Source organism: Zootoca vivipara, chromosome 17, assembly GCF_963506605.1.
Source record: "Zootoca vivipara chromosome 17, rZooViv1.1, whole genome shotgun sequence".
Taxonomy (NCBI): Eukaryota; Metazoa; Chordata; class Lepidosauria; order Squamata; family Lacertidae; genus Zootoca; species Zootoca vivipara.
Genome location: NC_083292.1, coordinates 24350848 through 24369008, shown reverse-complemented (window position 1 = coordinate 24369008; position 18161 = coordinate 24350848). Strand labels below are relative to the sequence as shown.

Sequence of the window (18161 nt, the reverse complement as noted above, 5' to 3'; positions counted from 1 at the left end):
GCCACTTTCTGTCGGTGGCTGGTTTGGATTTCCAGAAGTAAAAAAAAATCCACCTCCACTTGCGGTGCAGGTTAAAGAAATTAAACTGTGTTCCCAACCCACTGCAAACTCATGTTCAGTGCTGGCTAGGGGCTGATGGGAGCTGTAGTTCAAGATGGCCATGCTGGCTGGGGGATGTTGGGAGTTGTGGTTCAAAGCACCCACAAGGCACCGGGTTGGCGAAGGCTGCTTTAGACAAAGGCAGCCCATGTCCCAGAATGTTCCTTTCTGTCCTCCTTTATGGAGCGCCCAGTTTCTTCTGTGCCTCATCGTGGCCGATCTTCCTTTTCAGCTGGAAAACGCCAAGCAGTCAGCCGAGCGGAACAGCAGCATGGCGGGGGTAGCCCACGAAGAGTTGCAGCAGACTCGCATCCGCATCGACAGCCTGTCGGCGCAGCTGAGCCAGCTGCAGAAGCAGGTGAGGGGTCGGGAAGGGTCACCAGGGACAGGCGGCCAGTGCTGTGCTCTCTGTTTCGAGTGCTGTTGGCTCCCTGGATGACACTGTGGCACTGCTGAATGTCTTTGCCCAGGGTGCTCTAAATTGAGGCTTACTCCTCCAGCTAACAGCTACATTGCACTGAAACGCTGCCCACTTAACTCTTAAGGGATTTTGAGCGGAGCCCTTTCTGATTCCCAACCCTGTGTAAAGTAATAATGAGCACCCCCACACTGTGAGAATCTAGTGAATTTCTATCCCACCTCCATGCCGCTTGTGCCGTTGGCCTGCTCCACCTGCCAGCTCCTCTCTTATGCCTCCTTCCCAGCTCTCTGCCAAGGAAGCAAAGCTGCGTGACCTGGAGGACGCTCTTGCCCGGGAGCGTGACACCAGCCGCCGCATCCTGTCCGAAAAGGAGCGGGAGATGGCAGACATGCGGGCCCGCATGCAGCAGCAGCTGGATGAGTACCAGGAGCTGCTGGACATCAAGCTAGCCCTGGACATGGAGATCAACGCCTACCGCAAACTCCTGGAGGGAGAGGAGGAGAGGTAGGTGCAGGGCTGGGGATGTTGACCCAGGGGGGGCTGGAGTCAAAACAGGGTGGTCTCCCTCAGACGGTGGCCTCCTGTTCCTTCTGTGTTGGTGGGTCTGAATGTAGGTTGAGTGGAGAGCTTTGCAAATGGGCCTGCTATTGGAAAAGAACAGAAAGAAGAGGCGGGACTCTGGATTAGATGGGCCAATCCAGCAGGGCTCTTAAGTTCTTAGTTTCAGCTCCTGCATGCATCTGAAGACAAGTCATCTTGACACCCTCTTTTTTCTCTTCTTCTCCCCCCCCCCAGGCTGCGTCTCTCCCCCAGCCCCACCTCCCAGAAGGGGGGCACCAGGACACGCATCTCCCACTCTTCTATGCAAAGCTCTTCCAAGAAGCGTAAGCTCGAGGATGGAGAGAGTCGCACTAGCTATTCCCACCATGCCCGGACCAGCGGCCGCGTGGCTGTGGAGGAAATTGACCTGGCAGGGAAGTTTGTCCGCCTGAGGAACAAGTCGAATGAGGTGGGTTTCCTCGTGGTGGGGACGGGAGAGGGGGAGTGCCTTGCTGCTTGGCAGAAATCCTCGGGTGGTCAGGGGGGGGAGAGTGGCATGTTAAGCTGCCCATAAGGTAGATCTTGATGAGCTTTTCAGTCAGCCAAGTTCAAAATTTGCCAGGTGCCAGGCACATTTTGCACCATCCGCCCTGCCTATCAGAAGGTGCTTCTGTTGTAGAACTCAGGAGGGGTGGGGATAGGGCTAGAATTATTTGTCTCTGCTTGCCATTGCCTCTGGCGCCACCTGCTGTTGGGCTCCCTGCCTTCCGTCCTACCAAGCCCACTGGGCATCAGCTGCCGCTTTTGTTTAGATTTCCTAGCATTAAACAATGAAGGAATACAGAGAGTAGAATCTCAACAAGCACAACTCTCTATAAGAAATTGGAGCATATTGTACACTAAATTATCTCAATGCAACATGTACTATAACGTGAGCTTAAAGAATATATATAACAACAGCCTCAGATCCATCTTGAAGAGATAAACAGTGGTACCTCGCAAGACGGATTTAATTTGTTCCGTGAGTCAATTTGTTTTGCGAAAAATTCATCTTGCGAATCGCGGTTTCCCATAGGAATGCATTGAAATTTCATTTTTTGCCCATAGGAACGCATTAATTCAATTTCAATGCATACCTATGGGAAACCGCGATTTGCAAGATGAATTTTTTCGCAAAACGAATTTGTCTTGCGGGTCACCATCAGATCGCAAGACGCATTCGTCTTGCAGGGCATTCGTCTTGCGAGGTACCACTGTATACAATCTTACAGATTACTATTCAATGTCACCAGGTCCAAGTTTGGACCGACCTGAAAAAGGGTGTTGAAAGAGAGATTTTACCCGAACATCTCGTTGTTGGAGTCCTCATCTTATAGTTTCTCAACTGCAAGATTTAACACAGAGAATCTGTACCCTGGTCTTCAGGACATTACAGTTGAACTCTTGAACCTGGTGACATTAAATAGTAATATGTAAGATAGTATATATATAATATAAATAAAATGATATATATACTTAGTCATGGCTGACAGGCTTCCCCTCTTCATACAATCATCACAAGAGCCTCCTGGCGTTTTTATGGCTTTTTATTTTCATTATTTACAAGCAGTCATTAGCAAGTCATGATCATTCATCAGAGTCACTCATCTCAGATCTCTGCTGATGCCTGTCTCGCCCAGGCCAGCATGCCAGAAAATGGCGAACCCTTGAGCTCCGTCTTTCGCCATGCCTCTTTTCCACACGGAGAGCCGGCTTGTACACGCCTCCTGAGTCTGAGCTGGAACTTAACCCTTGCCGCTCCTGTGAACCTCCCGCTTCTACCTCCCTTCTTGGCTGTTCTTCAGGAACCATCTCCACAGCTCTGTCCTCCCCCTCCCCTTCGGGCTCACCTCCTTGTCTTTCCACCCCAACGTCTCCCCCTCTGGGAAACCTAGCACCTCTGGTTCATCCCTGACATATATAAAATTTAAGCTCACATTATACTGAGTTATAGTATGTGTTGCATTGAGATATTTAATGTACAATACACTCTTATTTCATATACAGAGTTGTGCTTGATTAGATTTCCTAGCAGCCAGTAGGGAGGGAAGCTGCTTCTTGCTGGTTTCTGCATGGCAGGAATGAGATGCATTCATGAGGCCTTCTCAAGAGAGACCCACATCCACACTTCTTCCTGGGAGATGGCACAGTTGCTGGTGCCTCCCCTGCAATGGGGCTCACTTACCACGGCCATCCCTCTTCTGTGTTTTTTTTAGGACCAGTCCCTGGGAAACTGGCAGATCAAGCGCCAGAATGGAGACGAGGCCCCCATCTCCTACAGGTTCCCCCCCAAGTTCACCTTGAAGGCAGGCCAGCTGGTTACGGTGAGTAGCTGCGAGCCTCGTGCAAAGCAGAAGTGCATAATCCCCAGGACGGGGCCAGCGACTGCGGGAGGAGGAGGATGAATGCATGGATGTGGCGCAGCCCCCTGGACCCCCCTCCAATATACAGCACTGTTGTGTGTCGGCGTCTCCCTTGATGACTTTCTCTTCTTCCTCTCTTTCCCCACTTAAGATCTGGGCCTCTGGTGCCGGGGTGACCCACAACCCTCCCAGTGATATGGTGTGGAAAAACCAGAGCTCGTGGGGAACTGGAGACAGCTTGCGCACTGCTCTTCTCACCTCTTCTGGAGAGGTAAGGCACCCTGTGGTGGATGGTTGGGGCCACTATTCCTCAGCGAGGCCAGAATTGTTGCTGTTCAAAGCCCAGGACTCCATTACATTGCCCTTTGCTTATGCCTCTCGTGTTCCCCTCCTCCTCCTGCTATGCCTGCGAATTTATTGGGGTGGGGACACATTTCCTCATGGGGTGGGCAGAGCAAAAATATGGGTGGAGCCACCGGTGCAACACGTACAGTTGGCTAGGTTAAAACAACCACACACACATCTCCCCCCTTCCTCCTTGCATCTGAGCAAAGAGGCCTTATCAGGGATCCATTCCTGCCAGGCAAAAGTTCTCAGAGTATGGCCTGGACAGAGTCTCAGGGCCTAGAGTGCCCCACCTCTTAATTTAAATTATAGGATACTGCTCCGGTCACATCAACATCTATCTAGAGCAGGTGGCTTCCCCCCAAGAATTATGGGAACTGTAGTTTGTGAAGGGTGCTGGGAACTGTAGCTTAGCTATAGTTCCCAGTGTGGATGTGACTCCTCTGTTGACTGTTACATGCCCATTTTTAAAAAGAGGTTTAAGAGACGGTGATAATCGATAACCGCTCCCAAACCCCTCTTCCCAGTACCAAGACCAGGTCATAGTCCTCTCTGTCCGCCTCTTTGACATAAAGCCCAGTTGGAAGAGCAAAGTACCAGCAACTCACCTGACATCCTTTCTTTGTTTTCCCTCCGCAGGAAGTGGCCATGCGGAAGCTGGTGCGCACCGTGATTGTCAACGATGACGATGAAGATGAGGATGAAGATGGCCACCACCACCACCACCACCATGTGAGTTTTCTGGGGTCCTCTGCTAGCAGGGGGAGTGGCTGCAGAGCAGGCATGACCCGCCCTCTCACGGAAGGCTTCCATGCGCTACTGCAATGCTCCTAATAAAGGAGGGCAATAAAAGCCTACGGAAGCACATTAGGAGACTGCTCTTGTCTGGGGCTCCTTGAGAGACCTGCCTCTCTCCCCTTCTCTTCCTGTATTTTAGCACATCCCTGTATTAGCTTGGTCTGTCCTGGTTCCTGAAACAGAGTGTGCTCCTTTGATTTGGTCTATAATTTTTGTTAGCTTTCTCTCTTACCCCAAAGTACAAAAGAAAAACAGCACACCATAGGCAAACATGTTTTTTTTTTTTTGCAGAATAGCCCACCAACAAGTTGAATACCTCGGTTTAAGTACGTAATTCGTTCTCGGGAGCCATTCACTCCCCAAAAAATACTTAAACGGAGTACGCCAATAGAGCGCTTTTGCATGTGCCGCGGAACCCAGAAGTAAACACTTCCGGGTCCACGGAGTACTCAAACCAAGAGTACTCAAACCGCAGCGGACTTAAACCGACTGTACTGAAACATGCATTTCTCCTATATTTCATAGTATGACATGTACATTAATTCGATACAAATCATGGGGGGATATTACCAGGTGCTGAACCACATTCTCCGCTTTCCTTGCAGGTTTGAAACCCATATTTTAAACTGAAGATCCCTGGTCCAAGACTTTTATTTCAGTCAGTTACACCCAATGCTGTGGAGACTGACCTTCCAATCTCTTGTCTATTAGTCAATAAAGTAAAATCAAACTGAGAAAATAGAAATGAATCCTGTTTACACCGCCCTCTCATTAATTTTAACTTATGAGGCAATTTCTGTAGTAGGACAAGTTGCTAAACCTTCTACAACCAATAATTTTAGAGCCCCATTTTAAAACAGCTGCATTGGCTGCCAGTTCATTGCTAGGCCCAATTCAAGGTGCTCATGTTAGCACTGAAAGCCCCAAATAACTTAGGTCCCAGATACCTGGAAGACAAACCTCCTTCCTTACAGACCCTCCCTGGTGTTAAAATCAGCTGAGTTGGGCCCTCTTGCTAGTTTCACATCCCCAAGAAGTTTGGCGGTGTCCCCAGAGGGGGCCTTTTTGTGGCAGCCCCTGAGTTTGCATGTTCAAAGTTTGCTCCCACCAGAGTTTAGAAATGTTTGCATTGCAACCGTGAGCCTTGGTTAGCTCTTCTTTGCTTTGCATAAAAAATCACAAGCAAACTCGGGGGTGGCCTCACCTTGTACCCCAGTGATCAATTTGTTTAAAGTCTAAACTTATTCTTAATTTCACCCACAAGACTATACATAAATTTAGGGCCAAATTTAATGCTTTTAACTAAACCAATTTGAAATGCCCATTCCACACAGTCAAACATTTTAAAGATGCTAAGGATATTTCTGTTTACTTACTACTACTACTACTACTACTACTAACAATAATACTTATTAATACTTAATATTTTTAATTTCCAAATGGAGACCAAACTGGATAAAGCCAGTTTGGTCCACATGGATGTAATCACCTATATTTCATTTTAAGCAACTGTCAAGGACAGAAGCAAAACTCTTATAATATACATTAGGCAGGGAAATGGGTCTGTAAGATTCAACAAAAGTGGGTTTAAACAAGTTTAGGAATTGTCACCTAGAGGGACACTAAGTTTGTGGCCATGGTGTCCCTTCTATGATGTCATTGTTTAATGATTTAATTAATTACTTGCAAGTGGTTCCTCTCCCCCCACACCCACAGGGGGGGAGGCAAAAAGAGTCAACATTATGTAGGCATTTCAGACAAGAGAAGTCCCTCTAGCAGCAGATCTGCAAAAAGCAGGGGGAAGAAATTTGCAGATCCACTGTGAGAGGGACTTCTCCCAAGCACAACTGCTGCTTGGTGCCTCTGATACCGAGCAGCATTTAATGCCTGCTTGGCACTTGTTAAAAGGCGGTTAAACCCCACTGCTTTGGCTGTGGGTGCCAGTTCCTTGTTGGGAACAGCCACTCACAGCCAATGCAGAATTGAACCCTCCTCTTCCCTCCATCAGCTGATATCACATTGCTCTCAGGTGATGGACAGGTAGCTGAGGTATAGGGGAATTGGCCTCTTGGGCCAAATTAGACTCCCCCTGGTGGACCAGAGGTTCTCCACCTTTTTAATTCCTCCCGTATATCACTGTCCTGCTTCTAAAGCCTTACTAAAAAGATATTAATTTACATACTTTTTAGATATTAATATTCCCTTTCAAATCTCCCCATCCACAGGGTTAATTCCTCCTCTGAAAAACTTTCTAAACATTTGCTGCAAAATTTTCAATTGCACACTGTTAGGCACATACGCAGATCCCAAATCATAACCTAGTGCGTGACTTTTTGCTTTTCTCTTCAAAAGACTGAATAAAACGTCCATTGCTATCCTTCAAAGCTTTTTTCCTGCTTCTAATCGAAAGTTTCGGTGATTCTGTCCCTGCGTTGGAGATGGGGAAGCTGTGGCACTCCCGACAGTGGACTGCAACCACCTGCCTGGACTGCAACCCACCTGCCTGGAGCGGAGCATCTCAGCAGCCCCAGGCAGGCCGATTGGTTCCCCATCCCTGTTCTCTGTGTGGTTCAGCTTCTGATCTTCCTCCTCCTCTAGAGCCACTGCAGCGGCTCTGGCGACCCAGGCGAGTACAACCTGCGTTCCCGCACTGTGCTTTGCGGCACCTGCGGGCAGCCGGCAGACAAGGGGGCCAGTACCACCAACGCTGCGACCAGCACCCTGTCCTCTGGCTCTTCCTCTTCCAGCCTCACCATCACACGCAGCTACCGTACCGGAGGCAGCAGCCTTGGGGAAAACCTGCTCCCCCGGACCTACATCCTGGGCAATTCCAGCCCACGCCAGCAGGTCAGTGGGTTGGGCTTTTGGGGGCCAGAGTTTAGGGGCATTCAGCGGGGAGGGAGTCCCATCATTAACTGTAGCATCCATTGTGGCATTGTCAACTGTTAATGTCTGGAGACCCTTGAAAACACACAAGGCTAAGTGTGAAATAACATTCCCCAAATGCTTCCAGCAAGACCCTAGCAGACCAGCAAAAAAAGAGTAAGCATTGGGCACAGCCCAACTCGGTTTGGACCCATGGAGGTTAACAGGCATGGCTCTCTTACGCCCAGCAATTTCAGTGGGTTTACTCTGAGTAGAACCCAGTTGGCTACAACTCTACATGTCCATTAATCACTGGGGAGAATTCGTCTAACTTTAAAAAGGCATCACAAGGCTTTTCCCAAACGACAGATGCTGTCCAATTGCATTTCTGTATATGAATGAAATCAGTCAGTTTTGCCATGAATGCTTCTACCATGTTTCTGCACCTGTTTGTTAAGTGATGGTGGATTAAGACTGTTGGAGGCAACTGAAATGTGGCAGCTGTTTTAACAAACCAGATCAGGTTGCTTGAGGTGCATAGAAATTCCCAAGTGATGTGCACAGGGGGCTCGGTGATAATGAGAATGACTAGAGATTGGGGAGAAAGTTGGTTCCCCCTTTTATATAAGCCCACCTAATTCACTGGCTTTTTTGGGGGGGTGCAAATTTGATACACAGCTACCCTTTGAAATTTGTGTTTGTCTGAATCTTGCAATTGACAACCAAAGAAATGTACAAAGCTGTGTATATATGGGAAAGGTGGGAACAGTGTGGTGCAGTGGTTAGTGTTGAATTAGGACCTGGGAGACCAGAGTTAAAATCTTCCCGAGGCTGTGTAGCTCGCTGGGTGACTTTGGGCCAGTCACTGCCTCTCAGCCAAACCTGTCCAAAAGGGTTGTTGTGGGGATTAAATGAGGAAAGAGAGAACCATGAACCGCACTTTTAGCTCTCTGGAGAAAAAGGTGGGATATAAACGCAATAAATAATATATAAAATGCAAATGTTAATGCAAATCGAATTATATTACGGAGAATTGCTTGCCAAATGTTTTTAGGGGAATTTTAGGGGAAATTCCATACAAAAGAATGTATCAAGAGAAATGTTTATCAATTTCTGTGAGTTACAGGTAGGTAGCCGTGTTGGTCTGACGCAGTCAAAATAAAAATAAAAAATCCTTCCAGTAGCACCTTAGAGACCAACTAAGTTTGTCATAGGTATGAGCTTTCGTGCGCATGCACACTTCTTCATATACACTGAAACAGAAGTCACCAGACCCTTATGTATAGTAAGAGGGTGGGGTGGGGGGTTTGATGGGAATCTGTGAGGTTACTTTAAAGAAACAAAAGAAAATGATGTCCAAATGTGGACAACTAAATTTAATATTTGAAGAATAAAATCTGGAACTGACGGATTTGTCTGTCCCTAAGAATAATGCAGGGTCAGTCTTAAACTGAGCTGCCCACTGTCTTCGAGAAACTCTCGATCTTATTGCAGCGCCACAAAGTACAGGCACCGTCAGCTTTAGGCTTCAAGCACTTTCAGCATTTATCTCAACTGCTATGAATTTTTGCTGAAGAAAAAAGGGGATTTGATGCCGGCCATAAAAATATTGCATTGACTAAACAGTGAAACTACTTGACCTCTTGCAAGAATAAAGGACTAGGCATGATCTGCAATAACTACTGGGTTATTTCAGGGCACTGAGGGAGAGTCCAACTTTCTCCTTGTGGTGTTGAAATTCCATTTCTCTCCTCAGTCATCTTCTGAACTATTTAAAAAAACAACCCATTTTTATTGTCCTTTCCTTGGAGAGGAAGGTCCTGAACCTCAGAATTTGAGGAATTCATTTCTCAGAATTTTGACTGAGTCTATATGTATATTTTAGTGTATGGAATTTTTTTGTGGGTGGGCATTTGCAAGTTGCTTTGAGGTGCCTTTGTTAAAAAAAGTTTCTAATTAGTTTAAATATTATTAATAAAAATCTTTCTCTGTGTGTCTCCATCCAGGGCCCTCAAAACTGCAGCATCATGTAAACCTGCCGCTGTTCCCCGACAACGCTCACAGCCTGCTAGACAAAAAGCAACTTATTCCTTACATGCACAGAAGAAAAGTTTATAAAAGGAGTTATTTTCTACTGCAGGAATTTATACTTTATTATTACATATCGAGATATATAAAAATATATATAAATGCTAAAGATGCTTCAGGGGTTTTTTAAGAATTTTTTTTCTAGAACAAAAAAAAAGCTTTAAAAAAAACCACAACCAAGCCAAAGAAATTTGAGTTATTGGTGCCAAAAAGGAGGGGGGAAATGTTTTACTTTAACATAGGGGTGTGTATATGTATAGAGATATATATAGAGATTTTTCATTGGAATCTGTACGTAAAAGAAAAGAAACAAGAAAAACAGCCAACAGAGACAAGGCTCTCTTGGTTTCATATTCTCCCTTAGGGACAAACTCTGAGAGGGATTTTTGCACTTGCCGTTTCCCTGTGGGATACGCTAAAGATGAATTATACTCATAAGCCACTCTTGGCTAACAGCAGCTGTAACCCACAGTTAGCCCCTACACACCTGAGGTAAAACAGTTTGATGCTCATAGAGACAACCTCTTGGTTCAGAGTGGAGCCTTGTTTACAGTGTCAATGTGAGTGGGAGACTCTTCTTTTAAATAAAATAAAATAAAACCCACATTAATTTTCAGTCTAAGTTCTGGTTTGAGATCCTGGACAAGAAATGTACCATACTTTAATCCAATGTCTGTTGTCAGGCTGTTTTACTCCATGCTGATGAGGCCCTCTAAGGCAGCTACAATGCAAAGCAGCCCTTAAACTGACCGGGATTATAACACTTCATCTTAAAATTTAGTTTGCGCCCCTACTTTTCGTCCACTCAGAATTAATACAAAATAATTGAGTGAACCAAATTCAGATGAACTGCATCCACATTTGCGCCTTTAAATGAAGAAATCTAGATTTAGCTCTTCCCACCCCGCAAAGCAGCTCATATACTTGACCCGACGTGTGCTTTTGATGCCCTTCCTGACAGTTTTGGGGGTGCACATGACAATTTAACACCCGCTTTTGCTTCAAGGAAATGTTTCTGCTCAAAAATTGAAACCACCTTCCTTTGGAAAACAAGCATGTAAGATCCCCCGCATTGTAAGAAAAGGTTGTTGGCAGCTGGGGCTTGACAGCTGTCCAGTCCAAAAACAATTCTCTCCAAAGCTTTTTCTCTCTGCCTCTCTTGCCTTGCTTTGCTCGAGTTGCAGCTGCTGTTAACCCTCCTCCCCTCCTCCTTACAACCAACTGCTATGCTATAATAGCCAATATAAATGCTGTAGGGTTGACATTTACGTACTGTATTGTTCTTTGGCGGCGCTTTGAGGGAGAAAAGGGTGGGTGGGGGCGTATCGGGTGGTATTCGCGATGTGCCTTGGCAAGGATGGTCTTCGCCAGACTGGCAGCCCAGAAGCAAAGGATGGCAGCTCCTTGCTGAAAGATGGCTGCCGTAGCCAGTGCTCTTGTTTTAGTTGCCTTTTTAAGGGCTATGGGAAGGTGTAGCGAACGTTCGGGGAAAAGTGCCTTTTGATTTCAGTTCCGGGACCAGCTTTTTTCCTGTGCCTGAGTTTGACTGCGATGCCCTAAATGGGCTGTTGAGCTAAAAAGCTTCCTAGCCAAAGCACCTAGTAGGTTTGGGGAGTTTTGTAGGTCTTTTTAGCCCCCCACCCCTTTGTGAAATCAGAGCAGCTGATGCAAAGTGAGGGAAGCCACAGTGCCCAGCAACAAGCTCTCCTCTTCTCAAAGAACCTTTTTCTCCCATTGATGCGCATGGGGCAAGCCCCTGTCAGCCTTGAGGCCCTTGTTTGTCTCTGACTAAGGCTGGATTCCCACCATGGTCTTCTGTTGGTGTAGTCCTGTCTGCAAGATATTCTTTCTCTTCCCTGCCCAGCCGAGGATTCAGAAAGGCCACCTTCTCTTGCAGCAGACAGTTGGGTCTCCTCAGTTTTCAGGTGTGTGTCTCATGTTAAGTTTGGAAGACACGCCGGATCTAAGTCACCTAAGGGTGCAGTGACGTCTCAACACAGGCAGGGTCAGGCACAGAGAATCTGTCTAGGTCCAAAACGTGGTCCAGAAACAAGGTCAATAGCGCAGAGAGAGTTCAGCAAGGTGGGGGGGCGGGAATGAGGCCTGTGTTGCTTCTAGCAAATGGAAGGCCCAAGTGGGGGCCTTGTATACCTGGCCTCCCAAAGACATTCTTAACAGGCAGTGAAGGAGTATCATGGACCCCCCTACTTGTGAGTAAGCCTAGGACCCTGGGTCTGTAAGCACACGCTGCATGGTTCCTCTCTAGCCTGGACCCAAAGCGGCATGGCAACTCCTATAATCCACAACCATGGGGCTGATGGGAGTCCAACACCACCTGGGGAGCATCATGTTGGCTACCCCTGATGTACCCTAAATTGGGCCTTGTTGAATGGTGGGCTCCTGCGAGGCTGTTGTGTGAGCTGTACACACAGACTGGCAATATCGGGTGCTCTGAGAAAGATCCCATTTGATCCCTTCAGCCAGAGCCATCTGGTCGCTTCTCAAGGATCCACAAATTTGCTGAACTCCTTAATAGGACCTAGAGAAATCTTCATAGTTTTGAGGGAGTTCTGAAGGGGCTCTGATTTTCACCTAGCCTCTGGCCCAGGAAAGCCCCTCTTACATGTGTGCGTCTCAGGCAGGGATCTCCCCTTCACCCTTAAACAGCAGCCACTTCCCCTGTGCCCCACAGTTCCAATCTGTTTTCTTCTTCTTCTTGTAGACAAACAGTTTTTGAAAAATGCTCTCCACTGTGGAACTAGAGTGAGGTGTGTGATGAGACCGGGGGGCACCTTTTCCATGCACACATATATCCTTGCATGCGGCTTTGGATTGCAGGCAAATAACTTTCCTCAGGAACCTCTGGGCAGCTTCGTTTGCCAGTAGCTTGCAATGCACCCTCTTCGATGGGGCAGCAACGTAGCAAAACCTGTGCTGTGTGTTGCAATGCGCCTGTGCTCTTGCCTTAATTCGGGTGGGGGTAGGGCATGGTGCAGAATTAAAACACTAAACCGAAAACGTGCCTGCCTGCTGCCAGCTGCAATCTTGCTTCTCGTTTGTTTTTGTCTTCACAAGAGCTTCACCCTGATTCAACACCCAACCATGTCATTGCTCTATTTCTCTGATGCCCCCCCCCCGCAAGACTCAACCACCAAAAACAATTGTCCAGTGCTTTTGTTAGGGTGTTTTTTGTGCTGTTGACCTCTTCTGCGGCCTACGTTTGCTGTTCATGTGGCAGTAGTGCTCCTGTATTTTCTTAAACCAAATACACTTAAAAAATGTCTACCAAACCAGCCTTTTGTGTCTTCCTTCATTTTTGCGTTGTGGTATCTTAATCTATGGTACGAAGGTGGGAAGTGGGGCTTCACGGCCTTTAATGTAAGTGGGCCTTCCTGGGAGAAAGCGGAGGCCTTGGCTCCTTGCCCAGGCCAGTTCATGAGAAGAGGGTGGTCCATATTTCCTCACCGGTGACCACCTGGGGGGACCGCACACTAGAAACCGGCAAAAAGTGAGGTGGGGTTATAGGGTGGCAATGACCAGGGCCAGAATAATCCTGGTCAGGCCACGCAGGAGAGCAAGAAGAACTCCATTTTGTATATTCAATTCTAAATCTCTGTTTACAAGCACAGCATGTTTGCACATCTAATGCAAAGATCTAACCACACACAGCACTTCTAAGAAATTCTAGCTACACCACATTTTGTTCCTTTGTTCCATCCTGTCTAGCATAAACCACAAGAACACATCCTGTATAAGCTTTGTAATTTACATGGGGGTGGCGCTGGGGTAAGTTTTGTTATAAAAGCACTCTGTGTATGCCCATGGGTCGGGCAGAATGAGAAACTCATTCTCACTGCCACCATTTATTGCAATAAATGTTTTAATAAATCTGTTTTATAATATGTACAACTGCCTGAGATTTCGTCTGGTCAATTTGGGAAGCCAATCATCCATATTCCTGACCTTACATTTCTGGTGCCGTGACTCGGATGAGGGCATTTCCCTGAACCAGAGGCAGTCCCCTTTTGCCCCACTGGACAGGGCGCAGATTCCTAACGGCGCCTCTGGTCTGGTGCACACCGGCAGACTTTTTCCGGAGGATCAGAGGTGGCCCTTGAGTTTCTGTGCCCTGGACGAAGAGGCAAAAGGACCGAGGTTGGAAGGGAAGAACAGGAAAAGCCGGCTGGGGTAAGTAGAAAGGGAAAAGGTACCTTGAAGGGAATTGGCCCCCTTTAATGAGGGGAAGGGAGATCCTGATCACATCTCCAGCGTGTTGGTAGTACTCAGTTAATCAGAGGTCAACTGGGAAAACCAGGCGCTTTGGGTAAGAGGCAAAGGGAGGAGGAAAATGTGTATGTTAGTAGTCAGTAGGGAGGAGGTCCCCTGACAAATAGATACTTAGGAAACAAGGAAAAACTGGGAGGTAGAGTGTGGTAAAGTGTCCAATGCATGGTATGTGTGGCAAAGTTTGCAGTGCATGCTCTGGTTGAATGAGGGGATACTTTACAGGGCCATAAATGGGAGGAGTATGGTCAAGAGGAGGAAAAAATGTGATTTCCCTAGAATTCATGATTGATAAATTCAGAATGTCATAAAAGAAATTTAATTCACAAGTCCTGCCAACAACAAGTTCAGAGAAAAAGGGTGGCGCAAACCAGTATCCCCCCCCCAGAGAGAAGAAAGGCATTTTGAGAAAGAAGATGAAGAGAAAGGCAGTGGTTAAACAGCAACAAATAATGGCTCAAGGACCAGTGAGGAACCAGAAGGGGTTCAAAGGTCACTGGTGAAGGTCAGTTGCTAGGACGGAGATGTCTCGGTCAACGTAAAAGAGGAAGGAAGAGTGTTCGGAGAAAGATGGGACAAGGGGGTCCCAGCAGAAGAGAGTTCGTCAGTTTGGCAGGCATGGCAAGGAGCCATGGTCAAGGTGACTTAAGAGTTACCTGCATCTGGACTTTGTTATAAACATAGGCACCCAGTATTCTGTTTTTAAATATCCTTGAAACAGCACCAAAAAGCCAAAAGAAGCATCAGACTGATTTTATGCCTAAAAGGGCTGTACAAACAGACAGCGGAGGATTGGTTCAGAAAAATCATCTCTGGAACCTTTAAAATGCTATTCACCACACTAGAAATGAGGCTACCGCCGCACAGGATACTGACAAAATGCCAGTAACGGTGCTCAGAAAATGTTTTCATATGCTTCAGCTGGCTTCAAAAGAAAAGAAAAGAAAAATTATGTACTTAAGTAGTTCACAACGCAAGAGACAATAGATTTTATTTGAACAATTAACATCTTTTCCCCAAGTCCTGTTGGAACTGTGCAGACTTTAGTTTTTGGGGAAACTTACAAGAATGGGGAAAAAGAGACATTTGAGTCCTTCTAAAAGCAAACTACGTTTAAAGGGTTTAACCCTCCTACCTGCAACCCCATTTCATATGTTTTTGTGACAGCAACATGTTGGAAAATTTGTAGAAGTGCATATTTTAATGAAATGAATGTCTGTCAACTAAAGAATTCAGGATAAGGTAGAAGAAAGTTATAGTGAATTGAGATTTGTGTGTAAAGACATTGTTTGAATCTAACACTACGTTGGAAGACAGGCTGCAACATCTCAATAACTCTCAAACGTCCGGCAGAGATGTGTGGCGTAACCCCCCTTATTTGGTTACACAAGCGATTCTGCATGATTTGTATTTGCACAACTTGTTTTCTCCTGCAACCTGCACTTAGAGACTGTGGCTGTGCCTGGCTGGTGTTGCCATTTCGGACATTCTATTGTGTGACATTGTGTGACCAAAGACCGTTGCTGTGACAGTAGGGAGAAAAGATGTTATGCTTTGGAGATCCACGTTTCAGGTTACAAAAACACTACTGCTCTAAATGCTTTGACTTTTAAAAAATTGCATGTCTCACAGAAACAGCCCGTTGCTACAAAGCAGCTGTAAGTTTTTCTTCTTCTAGAAACCACAAGACTTTGCATAATTTGAAAAACAGGCTTCAGTATCCCAGCAGAACTCAGCCGTCGGCAGCTGGATGGGAGGCAAATACGGATTTAAAGCGCCCCCCTCGACCCTGCACATGCATGAAGTTCTGTGGAAGGAAAGAGAAACCACGGGGAGATCCTGAAAGATGGACCAGACGTGGAATCCTGTTGCAAGCCTTGTGAAATTCTGCGAAGACTGCTGTAAGGCACTGCTGCTATATCCCAGAGATGACTTCTCAACTAACTGCTGCTACATCCCAGAGATGACTTCTGTGTGCCAGACACACCTCAATGTCCAATACGTGGGACGCACTACCTCGGAGAGTTTGGTGGTGGACTTACCAGCAAGAAGTTCTAAAACAGCAGCGGCAGCTACAAGGACAATCTCTCTCCCCCCCCCCTTCCTTTGTTTTTTATCTACAGGAAATCACTCGAGCGAAGAGCGTGTAGCCTTGCGGAGCCTGACACGATGGTTCCAGCCTGACGCTAGCGAGTCCCTGAGTGAATCCTTGAAGGAAGGGAGACGAGACCCTATTCATTCCTAGGTGGTGAGGTATCCATTCCAACTGGTGAAAGTGCCTGAGGTGACCCCCTGGATCCACACCCTGCTGTGCCTAATCAGAAGTGGGCACCCAGCGCACGGTGCACCAGTTTCCCCTTGCAGCGTCTGACCGGCAAAAGACGCCCAGTGCATGGGAAACCGAAGTAGCCCCTGCTGTGACACTCCGGACGCTGTCACTCGACGCACGGGTTGAGGAACGTCCATCTTATGCAACGCCAATCATCAAGAAGGCACAGTAAATCTTAGACCCTTATGTATGTATGTATGTATGTATGTATGTATGTATGTATGTATGTATATTTGTATGGGAGGCATCAATTGAGTGGGACCCACAGTAGAAGTCTACCTGCCCCCAAAGCAGTATCCTTAATTTGGAAGGAAGGGCAGTGTACCTGCCTCACTTGAGCGAACAGACCCAAAACAGTTTCAGAAATTGAACCATGGGGTAATATGGGGAGGGTTCCAGCAACTCCCTAGGTCATACAGATATGGGGAGGGTTCCAGCAACTCCCTAGGTGATACAGGGCTATAGCTGGGTTGGGGATGTAACTGGAAGAGTTGGCCAGGTGCACCCCTCAGTTCTGGCTTTGGAAATGATGGTAGCCCACTGATGTCTAATGTAAGCCTCTCCTGACTCTGGCAAACTGGAACAATAGCCATTCTTTCTGTAGCCAAATGCTCAGCTAGGACAAACCTCCAATTGTTATATATATCTTCCTGGCCTTTAGAACTGTGTAGGAACTCTTGAAACCCACTGATTTGCATTGAAGCCCAGTACTGAGCTGAGAGAGAACTGTGTATTTTCCTGCTGACATAAAGTTTTGGAAACAGTGGCCAAAGCCCCTTGGCTTTTAGATTTCCAGCAACTATAGTTACACACCCAGTATCTCTGAAGACTAGTGTGGCCGTTATAGATTCATGGCCCACCTGAGAGAAAGAACCCTTTGTTGCCAAAAGTCTGTATTGTGATTTTTTTGTGTGTGCCTCAAATGGAAATGCAATGTAGTAGAAAGTGGCACTTGTGCTTCGACAAAAATGATGTTTGTATAATGCAAATATGTGTTTCCAGTTAGGTCTAACACGAAGGCTAAAAATTTCAACAGAAAATGCTTAGGAGTTATGGAAATGAACTAATCAAAAGCTGAACCAGGCTTAAATTCAGCAAGCATTTTTACTCTGGTTTATAGCATCAAGCTGAAGCAGGAAAAGAGAGAGAGAGAAAAAACTTTCATGGTTATTTTACACTGACAGTTCTGCAGACTGAATGCCTTAATCTACAGGCTCTCAGAGTTTGTGTATAGTCCTATGAATTAGCTGATGGTGTCTGTCCTAACAGTGAATTATTCTTCCCCCTTAGGAAAGATTTCCAACCCCATGTGTATGTGTGGTAGCACTTTTAAGAAACTGTTTGGTAGTGCACGTTATTCACTTGTTTTAGAAACACTAGCTTGTATACCTTAAGTTAAGAAGTTTCAAAATGAAGGTCTGAATGTGCCAGGTAACAAAATGTAGGTCTGTTTGTGAAATATTTTGCTATTTGATTTAAGAAAGTAATGCACTAATGTCTTTAATGACTGCTAGTTCCTAGCACCTTCTTAGTTCTGGTGACCCTAAGAAACATTTAACAGCCTTGGTCAGGTATTTTAACTGTTCAGTAGAAAAGGCAGCCTCCACCCCGAAGTTATCTATCTGCCTTGCACTATTTCCCTGGAAGTCAAAAACCTAACATTTGAGCAAGCTTCCAGTTAGCCTTCTTCTGCCCTACATACTTCTTTGAAGCCCAGCAATCTTCTCAGAGTTCTGAAGTCTCTCAATAAAGCATTAGGTTTTGGCCAGACTCTCAGGACTAGATGCAGCTGGCCAGGTAGCCCTTCTGAACTCCTCCTGCTGTGTGTACATCAATCATGATCAACGCGTGGTGACCGATATTGGACGGATCAGGGAACTAACATCTGTATACAACTAGAGTACACGTGTTGAGAGTGATGTTAAAAACATTAAGAAGCAGGCTGATCTGTACCACAAGGTTAGCCTAGACTGTGAAGGTCTGCCCAGTG

General features: G+C 46.4%; 1 protein-coding gene and 1 long non-coding RNA gene across 3 annotated transcripts in view; both read left to right on the top strand.

The window, feature by feature from the left end:
- LMNA (lamin A/C) overlaps positions 1–9648 on the top strand; it is a 46254-nt gene extending 36606 nt beyond the window's left edge. The window contains exons 5-12 of one of the 2 annotated variants that reach the window (XM_035097758.2): positions 332–457; positions 804–1024; positions 1316–1529; positions 3316–3423; positions 3614–3733; positions 4447–4539; positions 7204–7452; positions 9477–9648. In XM_035097758.2, coding sequence (XP_034953649.1) covers positions 332–457; positions 804–1024; positions 1316–1529; positions 3316–3423; positions 3614–3733; positions 4447–4539; positions 7204–7452; positions 9477–9503 — 1158 coding nt within the window. In that variant the 3' untranslated portion in view covers positions 9504–9648. Of the gene's footprint in view, positions 1–331; positions 458–803; positions 1025–1315; positions 1530–3315; positions 3424–3613; positions 3734–4446; positions 4540–5210; positions 7453–9476 lie in introns of those variants that run through there. The other variant, XM_035097759.2, reaches the window with a different exon arrangement.
- A 3542-nt stretch (positions 9649–13190) lies between these two features.
- Positions 13191–17404, top strand: LOC118097139 (uncharacterized). The gene is made up of 2 exons (XR_004694010.2): positions 13191–16581; positions 16620–17404. It is a non-coding gene; the product is annotated as an uncharacterized LOC118097139 (long non-coding RNA).
- Positions 17405–18161: the final 757 nt, after the last annotated feature.